At 38.4% G+C, this 19,079-nt stretch overlaps 1 protein-coding gene across 1 annotated transcript in view; it reads left to right on the top strand.

Annotated features, from left to right (window-relative positions):
- The window catches only part of vps8 (VPS8 subunit of CORVET complex), a 145,495-nt gene that overhangs the window by 77,454 nt on the left and 48,962 nt on the right, over positions 1-19,079 (top strand). The window contains exons 18-25 of the mRNA XM_079462308.1: positions 2,587-2,633; positions 5,812-5,901; positions 9,491-9,537; positions 14,553-14,775; positions 14,866-14,955; positions 15,092-15,143; positions 15,241-15,283; positions 17,895-17,967. Coding sequence (XP_079318434.1) covers positions 2,587-2,633; positions 5,812-5,901; positions 9,491-9,537; positions 14,553-14,775; positions 14,866-14,955; positions 15,092-15,143; positions 15,241-15,283; positions 17,895-17,967 — 665 coding nt within the window. The remainder of the gene's footprint in view (positions 1-2,586; positions 2,634-5,811; positions 5,902-9,490; positions 9,538-14,552; positions 14,776-14,865; positions 14,956-15,091; positions 15,144-15,240; positions 15,284-17,894; positions 17,968-19,079) is intronic.

Here is a 19,079-nt window from a genome sequence, read left to right as displayed (position 1 = left end):
ATTTTATTCTTCAAAACCTTTGAGCCAATGGCTATGTCTGCAATTATCTCTAAAAATGCTGTGATTTTCAGGAAATTCATTGCATCTTTCAGATTTCAAAGCATGTGTCCACAGGAGCATTTTTTAAGCAGCTGAAAAATCATGGCTCTTGCCTGAAACGCCAGCTATTTGTGTTTTTTTTTTGGAATCAATTGAAAAAATATACTGGTTAAAAACAAATGCTCCGGTGGCCATGCAGACTAGAATAAGATGGTTCTATCTGACATTTTTGTCAAGATTGAGTTATTCACATATTCTTATTCTGTGACAATTTATTAACATTATGTAATGTTTTGTTTTTCAATGTGTACATTTTGGGATTTCTTTTTAAAACCATGTTCTACAAAAAACACTTTTTTTATATAAGGTTCTATCTGTGAGCCAGTCAGCATTTTGAATGCACACAAAAGGAACAATAAGTATCAGTTTTCTTTATCATGTGGCTAGACCCCTCAGAGAAAGAGGGAAATATCTTGAGAAAACAGTGCAAAACAAAACAATGTTAAAAGAAACCTCAAGGTTAACTGTTACTTTTGTCAAGGAGACAAGCTCAATCTACATAATTTTTTGTTTCATTGAGGAGTTTATTTTTATTGATTTAAACACAACTCAATCCAGTAGCACTAGCTTTCTAAGTTTACGTACACCCCCATAATGCAATTTATGCATTACAATATACAATATGAAGCTTTAAAAGCCAATGTCAATAGTCTTAATTTCTACAATAAACATTGTGTTATTTCAGTCTACTCATAGTAGTATTTCAGTCTATACTCATCTCTAGAATTTTACATGTTCCAACTTCTGTGGAATAAAGTCTAGGCCAGATTACAGTAGCAGCTTTCTGTCTATACCAATGTAAATTTACTGGTTCCTGCAATAATGTATTTAAAACCCACCATGTACAGTATCTCACAGAAGTGAGTGAACGCCTCACATTTTTGTACATATTTTATTATATCTTTCCATGTGACAACACTGAAGAAATGACCTCACCTGGTGAATTTATCCTGGTCTCATCAGACCACAGGACATGATTCCAGTAATCCATGTCCTAAATCGTACATAGTATATTTACTATGTAACTCCTCCCCTTTTAATTCCCTATCTCATGACCTATGTTATATGATTCTATAGCATGCATAATTTTATGTCCATAACTTAGTTTAGTTACATTAACGCAGATCAAGATGAAAAATGATGGGTTGCTTTACCTGTCAGTCATATGGCCTATTGGGCAGGCTTTGGCCAAAGAAAGCGGCGATAAGTGCTTTGACTACGCGAGACTTTAAAATACGTATATTTAATAACGATTATTATACGTATTTTCCTTTGAGCTTAACTAATTCTTTGACTGAAATGGATGTTTTAAATAACAAATTTCATGGATGTGATCTTGATTATTTTGAGATCCCGATTATATAACACGATTGCTAAAACAATATCGAAAATAAAAAAAACTTTGCTTTTAAACTCTGAATTTAACTGAATAATAAATGTAAAGAAATAGCACTGCTAAACCACTTTTAAGGAAAGGTGTGCGCTGTGGATTAATACTACAAGAAAAGAGAGGATCCTTGCAAAATGGAAGGCACATTAATCGTTTACCTCGATTATTTTGTTTTTGTAATTGATGAAGGGTGAAATTGATGATTATGATTAATTTTCAATCTAAATTAATTGCACAACCCTACTTTAAGGCATTGCTGGAAAATAATGGTGGCCACACAATATATTTAGACTTTGAGCCCAATTTGGACATTTTCACTTAAGGGTGTAATCACTTTTGTTGCCAGCGGTTTAGACATTAATGGGTGTGTGTTGAGTTATTTTGAGGGGACAGCTAATTTTCACTGTTATACAAGCTGTATACTCACTACTTTACATTGTAGCAAAGTGCCATTTCTTCAGTGTTTTCACATGAAAAGATATTATAAAATATTTACTAAAATGTGAGTGGTGTACTCACTTCTGTGATTGACAGATTGCAAACTCGTGTTCAAAACTTTCACCTTTTAACAATCCAATCAGTTGTCATTGGATGGAGTCCCTCCTTAAATTTTTTTCTCATTTCAGAAGTCGTGACATTCAGGTGTACATCATGATACGGAAAAAACCCATTGCTTCTTCTGTTTCATGCCGACTTTAAAATAAAATGTCAGATCACTCATGGGCACATGTAGGCGCCGATGAGCTTTTGCTAAGCCGCAGACTACTTTCCGGTTGTATAACACTCAAGTTGTTTTGGCTCAACAAAGTGCTCAACAATGTGAAGAGGATCTGTCATAACGCTTATGTTACTTTTTATTTTTTATCTAAAAAAACACCCATTTTTGCCTGCCAAATTACTCTTCCGGCGCCATCATGTGCAACTAGTGAATTGCCTTTCCATTATTTTTTTTTGCTCTGCTGCTGAATAGATACATTATGTGATTTTGTTCAACACATGGAATACTGTGCAGCTACAATAAGGTGCTGAAATTATTTGAACTTAATATTAAGATCAATTGATATTAGAATATGAAACTTGATGTGTTTATGTAACAGGTCTTTATGCAGACCCTGCTAAAAGAAAAGGTGTAGTTGCAGACAAGGTAAGACATATTTTAAGAGATTAAAATAGACACTACAATACATCATTTATATCAAGTTATACTATCAAGAACAGGAAAAATAGAACTCTGTCAGTTAACCGAGCTAATATAAGACCATTCATTTTAATATCTTTGTTGTAAAAGCTGATTTCTGTATTTTTTTGCCCTCGGTGGGAGACCCATTATGCACTATGCAAATGTTTTATTTTAATTTAAGGCAACTAAAATAACCTTGCTGTTGTCTCACTGTAAGAGGGTTCTGTGATGTGCCCGGCTGAGCCATAGAGCCTATTATGCGTAGTTTGCATGTTGTCCCGGTGTTAGTCTGGGTGTTCTTAATGTACTCCAGTTTGACCCCAGTCTTAAGATTTGCAGATGAGGTAAACTGAAGTCACTAAACTGCCCTTAGTTATATGTTTGTCAATGAGTGTCTGTGTGTTTGTTTCTGTAAGTGCTCTGTAATGGACTGATCATCTATACAGTTTGTATCCTGCCTGTGACCCAAGATGCAGGGATAGGTTTCAACCTTCCCCTGACCGACCTTCTATAGGTTAAAGCTCTATCCTAAGTCTATTTTATACCCCTTCACCCACCACTCGCCCTTCCTCTTGCACCTTGAAACAAAGTGGCAAGGGAAGGGTTTAAATAAATTCCCGTTAGAAAAATGACACAACTACTACACTGTCATATGTCATTATAATATGTCACTGATCCTACGGAGATGCTGCAATGTTTATCATTTTACATTTATATTTAGTCATTTACCAGATGCTTTTATCCAAAGCGACTTACAAAGAGTTCGGGGAGCAATAAGCGATATGTCATTAAAGAGCAACAGTACAATAGGTGCTAATATAAGAGTTACTAGTTTCAACGGTTGGTTGACCGGACCGTGTTAGGAAGAATTTTCCACCAGGAAAGAGTTGTAGTAAATGACTAAATGTAAATCATTGAAGGACAGCTGTTCATCAAATATGACTCTGAGGTTCCTGGCTGATTCTGACGGAGTGATTGTGGAATTACTTGGAAAGTTGGATGGTGAGATCGTGTTGCACTGTGGGGTGTCCCAGAAACATGAGTAGTTCTGTCTTGGGTTCAGCTGGAGGTGATGCTCCTACATCCAAGCTGAGATGTCATCTAGGCAGGCTGTTATGCGAGCTGCTAGAGTGGTATTGTCTGGGTGAAACGAGATGTAGATCTTTGTATCGTCAGCATAAGAGTGATACAAGAAGCCGTGTGCCTGTATGATGGGTCCTATGGATGTCATGTAAATGGAAAAAAGCAGCAGTCCATGCACCGATCCATGAGGGACCCCAGTGATCATGTGGTGAGCAGTGGACAGCGAGCCCCTCAATGACACCTTGAATGATCTGCCGGAGAGGTAGGATTGGAACCAGTGAAGAGGGGAGCCTGAGATTCCTAAGGATGACAGGGTTGCTAGCAGTATCTGGTGATTTACCATGTTAAACGCTGCAGATTGGTCTAGCAGAATCAGGACCGAGGATTTCGATTCCGCCTTGGCTAGCACTTCTGTGACCGATAGCAGTGCAGTCTCAGTGGATTGGTTTGTTTTGAAGCCAGACTGCTTGTCATCAAGTAGATTGTGCTGGGATATGTATGAATAAACTTGGTTGAAAACTGCCCTTTCAAGAGTTTTTGCAATAAAAGGGAGGATAGAGACAGGTCTGTAACTGTCGGTAGTAGCAGGGCCAATGTGGGTTTCTTAAGTATGGGCGAAAGAGGAGAGTTTGGTGTTTGAAGTGAGGGTAGTGTGTAACAAGGTCTGTGGTGCTGAGAATTGTTTGCTGATGGCTGATGTTTTCTCAGTGAAAAATACCACAAAGTCCTCAGCAGTCAAAGAGGTAGTGGGCGGGAGTGGAGGGGGCAAAGAAGAGCGTTATAAAGGTCTTGAAAAGCTGCCAAGTGTTAGGTACATTGCTCACCTTGGTGGTATAAAAAGATGTTTTCGCTGTGAACACTAGCAAAGAAAGAGGAGAGTAGTGTATGTAGTCCCCTAGGTCAGCAGGATGTGCCATTTCCTTTCAGCAGCCCTGAGTGTACTCCGTTGTTCATGGAGGATGTCAGACAGCCAAGGGCAGGGGATGGCACAAGCTGGTCTGGAGGACAGAGGTCAGATATTATCTAGACAGGATGTAAGTGTAGAGCATAAGGTGGCAGTGGCAGAATCTAGAGATGCAAAGTTGGAGGGAAGAGAGGATGTCACTTTAGCAGAGAGGGTGCTAGGGGAGAGGGAGCGAAGGTTTTGTCTAAAATAAACAGGTGGTGGTGTTGGTGTAGTGCATGTAGGTAGGAGCATGTTGAACGAAGTGGTTATTTGTTGTCGAGACATCCTACGTCTTCACATGAACGCGCTAAACAGAGGGGTAGGGGAATGTATAGGGTTAAGGGGTAGAGATGAGATTGGGCCTAAGTGTGTTTGGAAAATGCATGAATGGATGTATGGACTGAAATAATTTAATACAAATGTTGCAGTGGTCTGACATGGTGTCTGAATTATTAGTGTGTAACTTTAACCCTGTTATTTTTAAACATCTTTTTAGTGACAACCATCATTATGGAATTGTAAATGAAAATTAGGACAGTATATAAAAAAATATATATATATATAATATATTGAATGTAATAGGTGTCTCTCACATCGACCCACATCAACATTAAACTATATGTGTACAATGTTTTATACAAATTTGAATGAAATGGAATCTAAATAGAATAACATATTTAATATTGGGGCATCCAAGTTTTTTTGACACATTTTACTTTTTTAAAAAGGTAAGACAATAGTTACATTCCCTGGTAATTAGTTACTTTTATAATGATATAATCTCCGTTACTAACTCTACTCCGCTACTAAATACTATTTGCGAGAAGTAATTACAACTAATTCCTTTTTTTAAAGTAATGTGCCCAAACACTGGTGTTCAGTTAAATGATTAGGGAACATAGTTTTTTTATGGAATGCAGTGGAATATAATAGTTCTGTATGAAACTATGCATTATAATGTATTGAAGTAAATACATAGTTGCAAAAAGTACAGTAACAAAGTAAAAGTTGTATTCCACCTCTACAAATTAATTTTTTTGTTAAAAGAACAATTACCATTAACCAACATTCTGCAAACAATGTGACCAACTCATCTGTTGTCCTCTTCTTTAGATGGTGGAGATTTTATTACAATATGTAAATCATTCCCTGAAAAAGTGTCCGGAGCAGGGGAAGATCCAGGTGATGGAGCATCACTTTCAGGTACCTAGCTAACATTTTTAAACAACATGTACATTACATGCTGTGTTTTTGTCAATTGTTTATATACAAAATTGATTAAATTCTTTATATTTATTAAAATTTAAATAAAAAAAGCACATGTACATATGTATTCACAGCCTTTGCCATGACTAAAAATTGAGCTCAGGTGCATCCTGTTTCCACTGATCTTCCTTGAGATGTTTCTACCACTTTATTGGAGTCCACCAGTGGTATATTCAGTTGATTGGACATGATTTGGAAAGGCACACACCTGTCTATCAAAGGTCCCACGGTTAACAGTGCATGTCAGAGCAAAAATCAAGCCATGAAGTCCAAGGAATTGTCTGTAGACCTCCGAGACTGGATTGTATCAAGACTGTGACACAGTTGGTCAGGATGCTCTCTATCATGCAGCGATAGAAGTTCACCAGGATAGTTGAAGACAGTGGGTTCTTCTTCAGTGTCCTCAGAAAGAAGAGACACTGGTGAGCCTTCTTGACCAGGCATGAGGTGTTGGTGGTCCAGGACAGGTCCTTCGAAATGTGAGTCCCCAGGAACTTAAAACTGGAAACACGTTCAACAGCCATCCCATTAATGTGGATGGGGTCGTGTGTGCCTCCTTTCCCTTCCTGAAGTCCACGATGAACTCCTTTGTCTTGGAGGTGTTAAGGAGCAGGTTGTTGTCTGAGCACCATGTGGCCAGGTGCCGGACCTCCTCCCTGTATGCAGTCTCATCTTTGTTGCTGATGAGACCAATCACTGTTGTATCGTCTGCAAACTTGATGAAGGAGTTAGATCCGTTCACAGGCCTGCAGTCGAGTGTGAAGATGTCCGTGAAGACCCCAGCGAGCTGCTCTGAACATGCCCGGAGTACGCGACCAGGGATGCCATCTGGGCCAGCAGCCTTGCGCGCGTTGATCCGACTTAGTGCATTGTGAACATCAGTGGAGTTAAGTGTAATGATTGGGTGGTCAGCAAAGGATGTGAGCTTGGTAGCTGTTTCCTTATTGTCTCTCTCAAAGCGAGCATAAAAGTCATTAAGCTCGTTCAGGAAGACTGCATCTGTGGCTATGGGGTGGAGTGGTTGGGTTTGTAATCACTGATGGCCTGGATGCCCTGCCACATGCGTCGAGGGTCAGAATTGGAAAAATGTTCCTCTAGCTTCAGCTTATAGCAGTGCTTGGCCTTTTTGATGCCCCTCTTCAGATTTGCGCTAGAAGTACTATAGGCCTGTGCATCATCTGATCGGAAGGCAGTGTTACGTGCTTTCAACAGGAGGCGCACTCCCTTGTTCATCCATGGCTTCTGATTAGGGTACGTGGTGATCTGCTTCTGGGTTGTGACACTATCAATGGTGGAATTTATGTAGTCCAATACAGAGGAGGTGTAACTGTTGATGTCCGCGTGAGAGCCACTGGTGGCCTGAGAAGCAAACAGCCTCCAGTCTGTGTGTAGAAACCTTTCCTGGAGTGAAAAGTCTGCCCCCGCAGGCCACACCTTGATGGTCTTCACTGATGGCTTCACACGATTAATCAGATTAATGTACTTGGGGGTGAGGAACAAAGAAAGGTGTTCATCACATGGTTTATCCTACCACTGTTATGCTGATGACACTCAACTTCACCTCTCGTTTCACCCAGATGACATCTCTGCATGGATGAAAGACCATCACCTACAACTCAACCTGTCCAAGACTGAACTTCTCGTCTTTCCAGCCACTTTCTACCTTCACAGAGAGGCACGAGATCTATCTCAAGGCCATTTTCATTCACTGTTCCCTGCTAGTGGAACAATATTCCCATTTCCTTCAGGACAGCTGGTTCAATCACTTATTTCTAAAAGCAGCTGAAGACTCGCCTCTTCCATAAAAACACTTAACTGTCTCTTAAAATGAAAGAAAAAAAAACACTAAATCTCTATTCTGTAGTAGTCTTTGTTTGCTTGCTGGAACTTTGTTTTACTGCCGTTTCTCATGGATATTGCTTTACTTGGACGAATCACTTGTTTTTTTTCCTTAATTGTAAACCGATTTGGAGAAAAGCGTCTGCCAAATGAATAAATGTACTAAATGTTCTAACACAACCCATCACGGAAGATTTAAATGGGTCACAGAATAACAAAAGGTTTCTACAATAATGTGCCCATCAGCAAGTGTTGTAAATACCAATAACTGTCTGAATACGTAACGGGACCTTATTTGCATTCAACCAAAGGTGACTATCAGACAACCCTTACAGAATGTGACCATTAAGAAAATTGTTTTCTTGAATCCTTGAAGTCTTTAAATAATCACCGTTTGTAATAATTTTCACTATTTGTAACTTTCTGAAAGAATGGCGAAACATGCATATTGCCGCAGTACTTCTACCTCTGATAATCTCCCCCCTTTGACTTTAACCACGCCTGAAAGCACTGGTGAGACACGGTCAAGCCCAGGGGAGGCACATTCAAGCCCAGGAAGTGACTGGAAACCCGACTGGCCCTGCCGCACAGTAGCACGCCCGCTCCGGTCTGGATAGTGGGACTCTTGCTCATTTAAAATGATAGTTAACCCAACATTAAAATGTGACTTTTTTTCCACAGAACACAAACAAAGATATTTTGAACAATGTTGTTAAATGGCACCAAATTACTTGCATTGTATTGCATTTTGTGTCCATACAGTGCATGAAGTGAATGGTGGCAAGCCCTGTATGGTTACCAACAAAATACATTTTGTGTTCTTCGGAATGAAGTCATACAAGTTTTAAATGACATGAATGTGAGGAAATGATGCCAGAATAAATAATCACATATTATTTTACAAACGGGCAATTCCAGCATTATGGCCATGATATTTTGCATTATGGAGGTGACATAAAAATGCTCATAGAAGGAATTTGTTACGAATATATTGAACCATCTGTTTATGTCTGTATAAACCCTTGTTAATAGAGTCTAAACATAAAAAAATGTCAGTCTATGAACAAATTTTCTATTTTAAAAAAGGGAAGAAAAAACATGCATTATGGATGTGACAAAAAAGGACACGTTTTTTGGGAGACGACAAACTGTGTAGGATTTCTGTGAATTAAAGTGCACCGACCTGAAGCAATAAAACCCAATGAATGGAGAAGGAATGTCTCTATCGAACATCAAATATTTATTTCCATTTATGAGGAATATGGATCATATGGATGTGACAATCCTGAAAATGGCACTTACCTGACTATGAAGGTTCATGCACTATATATAAAACAAATGCTTTACAAATTTGAAGAGAGATCTCACATGGGTATTTAAACTTCCAAATGTTCATATCTGTGCTATTACCATAGTAAAAAAAGGTGATTCTAGGTAAAGTCATTTTCACGGAATTGCCCATAGGCAATTATTTAGCTTGAAGATAAGTTTAAGTAATACAAAGATCAAATGCAGTGGCACTTTTAACATTCTTTTACCCAAACTCATGCTGTCTGAGTGGTGCGATAGTTTAGGCAATAGATCTTTGTTGGGCTGCTCATGGCCAGTACAAGTGAACATGCATTATTTATAGTACAAATAAACATTAACTAGGTAAATACTTACTCTCTTCTTTTTTTTTCTGTAGGACATAGTTCCAGTCATGGTGGATTACTGTATACTTTTGCTGAGAATGTGAGTATATATAATTTATATTCTTTCTGACCCATTTTAGTATACCATTTCACTACCGTGTTTTCAATTGACATGCCTGTTTTTTGCTAACATATTGTCAAATTATCAATCAAAGAAATTTAACAAAAAGTTTCAAATTTCAACAGCACTTAATTTCACTTTGAAATGTTTACCTATAAAATGCATTGGATAATAAATCATCTGGTCACACAGCGTATCAGTTTTTCTTCAGTTTGTCTAAAGTTTTCAAATCAATAAATGAGTGATGCCTTTCATGAGATATATCCTGCATTTAAATGTGCCTGCTTCCATACTACAGTATAATAGCAAAACATTTGTATGAGTCATGAACCGTATCTCCAAAACATCAGAATGCGAGAAAGAAAACACTTGTGGAGAAATATGTGGAGGGTCTACTGCTTTGGCCGAGATTTGTGAGTGTGCATTGGACGAGCAGTGTCCTATCTCATGATGTAATTTCAAATCTTTATAATGTTCTTTATATACTAAGTTGTTTTATACAATCATTTTACAATAGAATCAATGCATTTTAAAACATTTTTAGAAATATATTTAAACTCACGCAAATCGTCAGTTATGATTTCCGAATATGTCAGGGACGTGCACAGGAATTTTGAGGGGCAGTTGCTCTGACCTGAAAAAAGGGCAACTGCCCCCTAAAAGAAAACCTCACAGGCTATATGAAGGACTGAGAATAACAGGATCTTTATTCATATATATATATATATATATAAAGAAGTAAAACACTGAAATACTGCACTCAATCACCTTAACTAGTTAAGGTGATTGAGTGCTGTATTTCAGTGTTTTACTTCTTTATATAATAACACAGAAAATCATAACTCCCTGAAATATCTCTCCCTCTCCTGAATCCGCCTCCTGAATAATAACACAGAAAAACATAACTCCCTGAAATATCTCTCCCTCTCCTGAATCCGCCTCTTTTCAGTGGGTATCTTGGCTTCAAACAATACCCAAAATAGTGAAAGGATTTAGGCATTTAACCATTTAGAATAAAATAATTAATGTGATGCATAGCTTCCATCATTAATTCTTCTTGCTCAAACGAAATGTGAGAAACTAACTATCAGCAGAGACGTAGCTTAGTTTGCCTAATGCAGCGTTTCTCAAACTGTGGGGCGCGCCCCACTGGTGGGGAATAGAGACGTGACAGGTGGGGCGCGCCAAACGTGAGGAAACGTTCATTTTTATGCCTTATATGGAAACGTGAGATCACATCTTCCGGAATTTGTATTCATGGTTACAAATGAAATTGTAGTGAGGTAGGCGGGGCGAGAGCCGAAATTGGAGGCCGGTGCCTGAATGATAACGAGCGTCAGCTGTACGCGCACCGGTCTGGTATCACGGGGGAGATTATGAAGCATAAGTGGACGAGCGACCGGACCGTCAGTAAGAGAGGATTCGCGGGTTTCCGCCTCCTTCCTTCCCTTCGTGGAACTTACACTGGTGCCGAAACCCAATAGTACGGTGCGCGTACAGCTGACGCTCACTATCATTCACGCAACGGCCTCGAATCCCGGCTCTCGTCCGCCTACCTCACTACAGAAATTGTAACCTTTTGAGCAGTATCCGGTTTGGTCCCATATATGGGATATTATTTCTGTGCCCCTGAGAATACGGTCCCAGATATGAGATTAAGAATGTTCAGTGACTGCCAGATTCAAATTGTGCTTTAGCGCGTTGGTTTGCGCGGAGCCAGAGACGGACGAGCTCAGCGCTGTCATAGATCACAACTATGCAGTGTTTTCAACCTAATAATGTTTATTTTAGGTTTCAGCCATTTAAATACACATAAGCACAAGTAAAACAATACATTTGGAGTTTGTAAGATACACACTCATGTCTGTGGAAGCAGCAATAACAATCTATTCAAATATAATTTGACGACGTGTGTTATTCACATCAGACAAACATAGTGGAAGTAACTATAAAGTTTACAAGAGTTAAAGTTCTCGGAGCTCACCGGCCACTTTCTTGCATGTATTTCAGGAGAAACTGAATGACTCATTTATAACTATTTATAAATGACCAAACACACTCACTTACACATTTTTGAGAATCGGAATATCAGATAGTTGATGACGTGGTAAGCAAGTTTGTGAATATTTTGAAAGAAAAAAGGAAATTAAGGCGATCTGTCATAAGGTGTTATTGTGGCTGCGGTGTGTCACGTGACAAATATGACGCATTGCCATGGAAACATTAAGGGGTAATCATCACTAGTCTACATGCAGTCTATATTAAAAGAACATTAGATATGAGTCCCCGAGAAAAATATAACCTGGAACCGAAGTGCCAAAATAACATGATATCGGCATATTAATTGTAACGGAACATATTTAAATGTTTTTTTACAGATTTCAAAATGGCACTTTTATATCTTTTCTATTTTTGAAATTAGTAGTGCACAGCTGCACTTTTATTTTCTCTATTTTTTTTTTTTCATGAAAGTTATTATGACACAGCTGCACTTTTATTTTCATTATTTTAGAACTTTCTGTTATTTGATGTATATATTTTGTATTTTAGATACAACTTGTTACTCTGATACTACTTTTTAGTTCAATAATATGGAACATGTTAAGCTTGTTGCGCATTTCATTAGCATCGTGTTGGGGCGATGGGGGCAGGTGGGGCTTGAAAATTCCCCCTTGTCTAAAGTGGGGAATGACCAAAAAAGTTTGAGAACCACTGGCCTAATGCCTACCTACCAAAAAAATTGTAGCCTAGGCTGCTTGTCTGCAAGCTATCTGTCTTATCATTTAGGCTAAACGTGGCAAACTCAGCCTGGATTTTTGAAGATTTTAATTAATTTCATAAAACTTGATGATGATGATCGTTCGTTTGTTATACATCACAAACTCACCTTTTCTGACAACGTTATGGTGGCTATTTCCATAACACAAAAAAGGAGGATACTTTGCAGCATTTAGTGAGGCAAGAATAATTGCATAGGACTCTGGTGTACTCGCAACTACAATACAATTTTGTGGATCATATCGATGGTCTCATGATACAGTGATTCTGAAACAGTCTACTCATTTTTTTTAATTGTCTGGCAATGAATATTTGACCTAAGCTTAAGGGAAGATGTACCTGCAGCTCGTCGATTACTTTTGTTTTTCTGTGCTGGCATGTCGCAGGTCCCTTGACTACAAACGTCCACTTCACAGCGACATCCATGAAAAGTGTCTCTACTGCTTTTTTTTATATAAAGTTGTGCTCTTTTGTCCATTCCGGACTAAACGATGTCTGACGTTTCAGCAAGTTACCGTTATGATGTGACGAAGCCAGCATGTGGACTCCACTTCCACGTCGTGGAGGCTTGTTTACGTTATTAACCAATGATATATCAGATATTTATTTGACACCTCTTTCAGCCAATCATTTGTTTGACCGGAGATCTTACGGCGTCAGACGCTATGCTGCTGTGTCCCAATAAATGTTATAAAGCGGGTTTTGTTTAGGCCGATTCTGGACAACTCCAAAAACGAGTACAAATGAGTGTCTGGTTTGAGGCTGCCCCGGACGCCGGACAGGGGGGTTCAAATCCTGACTGTCCGGACGAAATCCAGAAGTATGGCCACCCTAGAGAACGTTGAGTCGTATCACCCGATAACCGCGACAATCTCCTTCTAGGGCCGCTCATGCACGCTCAGCTCAGGTGCCGGTCGCGTGCAGCGCTGCACCCACGTAAACAGAGTTTGCCCCGATCCCCTTCTGACTTTTACTTTAGTTGCCCGAATACGGAAGTGAATGAGGCTTTTCGCGTTTTTTTTCTCTAGACGTATGTGAAATTCTGCATCCATTGTATGATTTATTTATTTTCCACCTCGGAAGGGCAACGTGAGTCGAGAAGGGCATATGGGCAGTTCCCCAGGCAACCTGAGCAACCCCCCTGTGCACGTCCCTGGAATATGTCATTGGTGCCATTTCAGAGCCTATAATCCATTCTTCCAATCCACATTATGTAAAAGATTTAATGTTAAACATATCCAGCCAATATCATCTAATGAAAGCAGAGTGTGCAATTAGACTGAAGGTTTTTTGCGCTGCTCCATTAATCAGTTTTAAATGATCTCCAAATCCAGCATTATATCCACCATTAATATAACATTCATCATCCAAATGCAGTGAACAGCTGAACTTCGCGAACATAGTGCTCTCTCTCTCTCTCTCTCTCTCTCTCTCTCTCTCTCCTGCACTCCAGTGATAGTGACTTGTTGCTCCTTCTCCGCCTCTCCATGGTTGATGTGTGGGCGTCCCGTGTGCTTTTCCGAATGTGTGTAGCTGAATTCCTATTACCAGCTGTGTAGTTTAGCGCAAAATTTTTACAATCTCTGATAACCAAACACTACTCCAGTGGCTCTTCCTCTTCTATAAAGACAATATCACTCGTTTGGCACTAAACTTTGAGTTTTATCTTTTTGCAACATTACACATTAAATAAAGGGTGAAAAATGTGATCGCAGGGAATGGAAACTTTACGTATGAGAAGACAGCACGTTTTACACTGTAAAGAAGTCAGAATGCATGACGCACCGATGCACCACCCCTTTAAATGATTCACCAGTGAAAAGAGTTGTGCTTAAGTACACTGTATTCAAAAAGTTTATCTTAAACAACCGCTTAAAATCAAGCCAAAAAAGTACAATAAATTACGTTAACTGACGCCTACACCTACCCCAACCCTGTATTGGGAATTAAATTACGTGCCCATAACGTGCACTTTACGTGACCTCTAGGTCATTTCATTACCAAAATAGTACGAATATAGTACATAATAGAGAATAGAATAGAAAGCCTTTATTGTCACTGTACGCATGTACAATGAGATTTAAAAAAAGCCAACTCCAATTTCAGAGCATATAAACATAGCCAAACATAAAAAGACCTTTTGTTGGGTAAACGGACACAAAACGTAACTATATAATTGCATTTACTTATATGAGCGTTTGAATTCTGCTTCTTAGGGACCTCCTGTTTAACGAAATTTACCCTCGGCTGGTGGAGAACTCTGTTGCCAGGAGTGTGTTTTTGGAGAGTCTGGAGCCATACATTTTAAATGAGAGGATTGGCAGTCTCACCACACCTGTCATGAGAGATCTTCTCAGCTATTTCCAGGAAAATGGCAAGATGGAGAGTGTGGAGGGATGCCTGCTCCACATGGACATCACCAACCTGGATATAAAACAGGTGTGTGCATTTGAACTCTCATAAATGCAGCTCTTCTGGATTTCTATTGTTTGCCTCAACATATTTAATTTAAAATATGGATGTTTTCAGGTAGTGAAGATGTGCTGGGATAACAAGCTGTATGATGCCATGATCTATGTTTTCAACAGCGGCATAAATGACTATGTCAGTCCCATGGAGGTATGAAAATAAGTGTTCAGTGTGCAGTTGAAGTGGTTTTATTTCTGACAAGGCAGAGAACAGTGCTTTGAATAAATGCATTTAAATAAATGTTAGTTTATGCCCAATTAAGTGTTTTGCTTTCTTACTGTTTCAGAAACTCTTCCAGACAATTGGTCCAACTCTGCGTGAAGGAAAGCCTCTCAAAGGTTGAACACAGAACTTAACTACATCTCTACATGCACATATGGACACCAGTTAGAAAAACATGTCCACATAATTATGTGCATTTTTGTTTATCCACAGATGAGCATGTTGTGATAGGAAATAAACTGCTGGTATACATCAGGTGAGTTGACAGGTGACATAAATACTGCTCAAAAAGGAATGCTGTCATATTCTCACTCTCAAGTTGTTTCAAACCTCTCTAAGTATCTTTCTTCTATTGAACAGATAGTAGTAGTTGTTGTTTATCCTACTATGGTTGTTAATGGGGTAGTTGTAACGGGCTCTATATAATGGCAAAAAACGCTTTCGTACTCCAAGTTCATACTCTGCCTGTCAATTCCCTGTAAATATAAAAAAATTACAACTCGTAATTCTTGTTCTTTACATACTTTAATAATGCGAAAGTGTGTGTTAAGTGTTTAAGTGAAGTCTTGTTCTTTTCTATTCTTAGATAGTACATTTGTCAAAAACATCCTTCGTGATCCTGCTACGTTTCACGTACATGCACCACATTTGGCAGCAAAGCTCTCTTTTATTATATCCAGTCGTCATACTTTAACTCATCCTACTTGAGTTTTCTCATTCTCATCTGAAGGCCTTTGTGATCCTGACTTTTTGTGGGAGAACGTGACCGTGGCCTTGCAAAATTTCGGTGTTTTGCCATGAAACAGGATGTTATTGTAACTAATGCACGCAATGTCCGACCAGCCCCAAACTTCACGTTTAATAAAAGTCCTGGCCTGAAGACATCTACATGGTAATATTCAGTAACAATTGCTATCTGCAGGCAACATGAAGTGGCATGTTCTAAACTGTGATTATCTCTTCATAGAGATTCAAACAGATCACCATCATATTTGGCCAGTCTAATCTTCAGACCTTTGTTATTATACATTGGAAGATCAAAACTTTTTGTTGAGGGTGTGTCTGTGGCGGCCTGACAGTACGATTTCCGCCATGAAATAGGATGCTATAGTAACTCAGGCAAACAATGTCCGACCAGCCCCAAACTTCACATGTTGTGAATGAAGACATCTACATGGTAATATTCCGTTACAGGAAAAACTAATGCATCTCAGCTAAATTTCAGGTGTCCTAGAAAAGGGTATGAATACTTATGTAATATACTTATTTCAGTTTTAATTGGTAATACATTTGCAAAGTTGTCACAAACCCATTTTTTTGTTTTGTCATTATTGTGCATGAAGTGTAGATTAATGATTTTTATTTTAATTTCAAGTTATTTAAGATAACTCAGCGACATAACAAAATGTGAATAAAATGAAGGGGGATGAATACTTTTGTACTTGTCTATCATCCCAATTGATAGCTCCTGTGCATCCTGGTCACAGAATGTGATGCATTTAGTGTATGCACTTCTGTTTATTATGGTTATGCGAACGCAGGGTGATGTGCTTGATGCATCTGCTTAGTTAAGAGCATCCCATGCGCATAATTATGCGCCTAATGCACCTTTTCTTTGTGAAGTCATGGTGATCTTTGCGCCGCATGTTCATAACATTTAGAACACAAAGAGAAGAGATATGTTATGTGTTTAAAAAATCATGCATTGTATTTATACAAGAGTTTAAACAGCCATTTTTTTTATCTGAGGTTTAAAAAGTTTCTGTGAATGACATACCATGTTTAGACCGCTTCCAGTGCTTTTAATGATAACACTCATCAGAGAGTAACCCACTACAGCAAAATACCGTAATTTAGAACAAAGCTATAGACTGTTATCTAGTGATTATGAAGAATAACAGAAACATAGGAACATCTTGAAAACAGTTATGTCCTGACTGTCACCAAACATTTCCTATGCTGACTGGATATTGACAGATGATAGCACCAGCAGAGGTCAGAGTTTCCATGACTAATTATGCTAATGTTATATTGGTTTGTTCCTAATGACATAAGAAAGACCTTGAATATAGTGTATGAAAACTTTTACCGTGGTTTCATAATAGTTAGTCCCTTTAGAAGCTTTGAGTATCATCTGCGGCTAACGCACATGATCGGATTTTGATCGGTCCAATACAAATCGATACTCAATCCAGCCAAAAGGTGTGTATCCCAATCGGCGCAGCCCTATTTTTTTGTGATGCGATATGGCATAGACCTTGATTTTTCGTGGAGGGGTGTGTTTGTGGCAGCCTGCAGAAGTCCAGTGTTTTGCCATGAAGAAATTGCTGTATGTTAGACATACGATGTTCAGTTTGTCCCGAACTTAACAAGTTTGATAAGAGTCATGCCATGAAAGACATGTTCAATATTTCAATATTAACCTGCAGTCTTTCGCTACAAACTGGCAGCAGTTTGAATCTGTTAAATTAATGACAAAGACTTCATATAATCTACCTCCATGTATGCATATTGCCCACCATTCACTCTTCCTGGAGCTAATTGGTGACAATGGCATTGGTGCGAGAACCCGATCATCGAAAGTCTTTATTTGGGGGCCACAACAGAAGGGTTTGAGAACCATGGCATACAGTATATTGCGACCGGAAATAAGCATGCTCACACTGGTGTCTAAAAACTTTCACTGGCACCATCCTGTGCAACTGTTAAATAGTGCCCCAGAACTGTTTGGAGTCCCATATTCTTCGAAAATGGCATACATTTTTTTTGTGTACAGTAGAACAACCTTTTCGTGGTCAATAAATGATGATAGATTTTTTTTAAAGCTTTTTGTTAAATATTGTAAAACATTCTTTCTCTTCTGTCAGCTGCTGTTTAGCAGGACGAGCCTATCCTTTAGGGGACATTTCTGAAGATCTTGTACCCCAGGTGAAAAACCAGGTTAGTTGTTTGAATAAGCAGAGAAAAAAAATATATAGAGGAATGTTTATTGTTTGATTATCCAACTTCTTTCTAATTTTTATAACCATTTCTATAACCACTTCTGTTTAGTATAGTTCAACGCATTACCCAGGTTTATTCTCTGGTTTAGCAGAGACATGCCAAAAACAGTAAACCATTCCTACATCAGAAATCATGCATTGCAACAGTAGGTTCTGATTTAAATGACCGTTAAAAATCGAGACATTGATCCCACCAGAGTTAAAATTTTTCTTTTAGTTTGATTCATATTTTAAATTAGCCTTTTTGTTTATGTTGATTTTAGATTTATTTTTTGCAATTTTGTTATATGCTTTTGTATACAAATATTAAGTAAATATTAGGCAAATATTCTATTTGATTTCAATAAACAGAATGTTCAAAGTGTGAATCTAAGTAAACTAAAAAAGCCTTTTATGCCACACTTAGCTCTTTACCCCTTTTGCTGCAAAATGTTAAACCGCTCATATACTGGGCAGAGGACTCGCCTATAAACAAAGTTGTATAAAGTTGTGGTCAAATGTTCACAAATCCCCTGCAAAATCTTAAATGTTGCAAATTTAAGAAAAATGAGAGGGATTTTGACAATTAAGATTTGTTTTGAATAAGATACTGCTCTGAACAAGTTATTTCACAACCGACGTTTACATATAGTCAGCCACACAAGCATATAAATGTATTTACAAAAATGAGCCTGTTCAAAAGTTTACACAGGCCTAGATATTTACTCTCTTGACCATTACTGTCTGTTTTTATGTTTTGTTATAGTTGTTTAAGAGTTTCTTGTTTGGTCTGAGCTACTAAACTGTCCACTGGTCTCCAGAAAACTCCAGCTCTTCCGCAATAGTTTTTTTTAGCATTTTCTGCATATTTGTTCACCACTGATTTTATGGAGATTCATGTCACATTGACATGCCTTTACAAAATTCTTAAAAAAAACATTCTCTTGTGCTCAGCATTCTCTAATATACACCATACATTTAAAGTCAAGTGGGTGTTAATATTCGGACTGGGTAACCAGCTGAAATTGTTATTATTTTGTTTGAAATAACTTTTTTTATCATCCAGAAGCT

The sequence above is a fragment of the Barbatula barbatula genome (assembly GCF_947034865.1).
Source record: "Barbatula barbatula genome assembly, chromosome: 8".
NCBI lineage: Eukaryota > Metazoa > Chordata > Actinopteri > Cypriniformes > Nemacheilidae > Barbatula > Barbatula barbatula.
The sequence above is the reverse complement of the archived record's forward strand: the minus strand, read 5'-3'. Positions and strand labels throughout refer to the sequence as shown.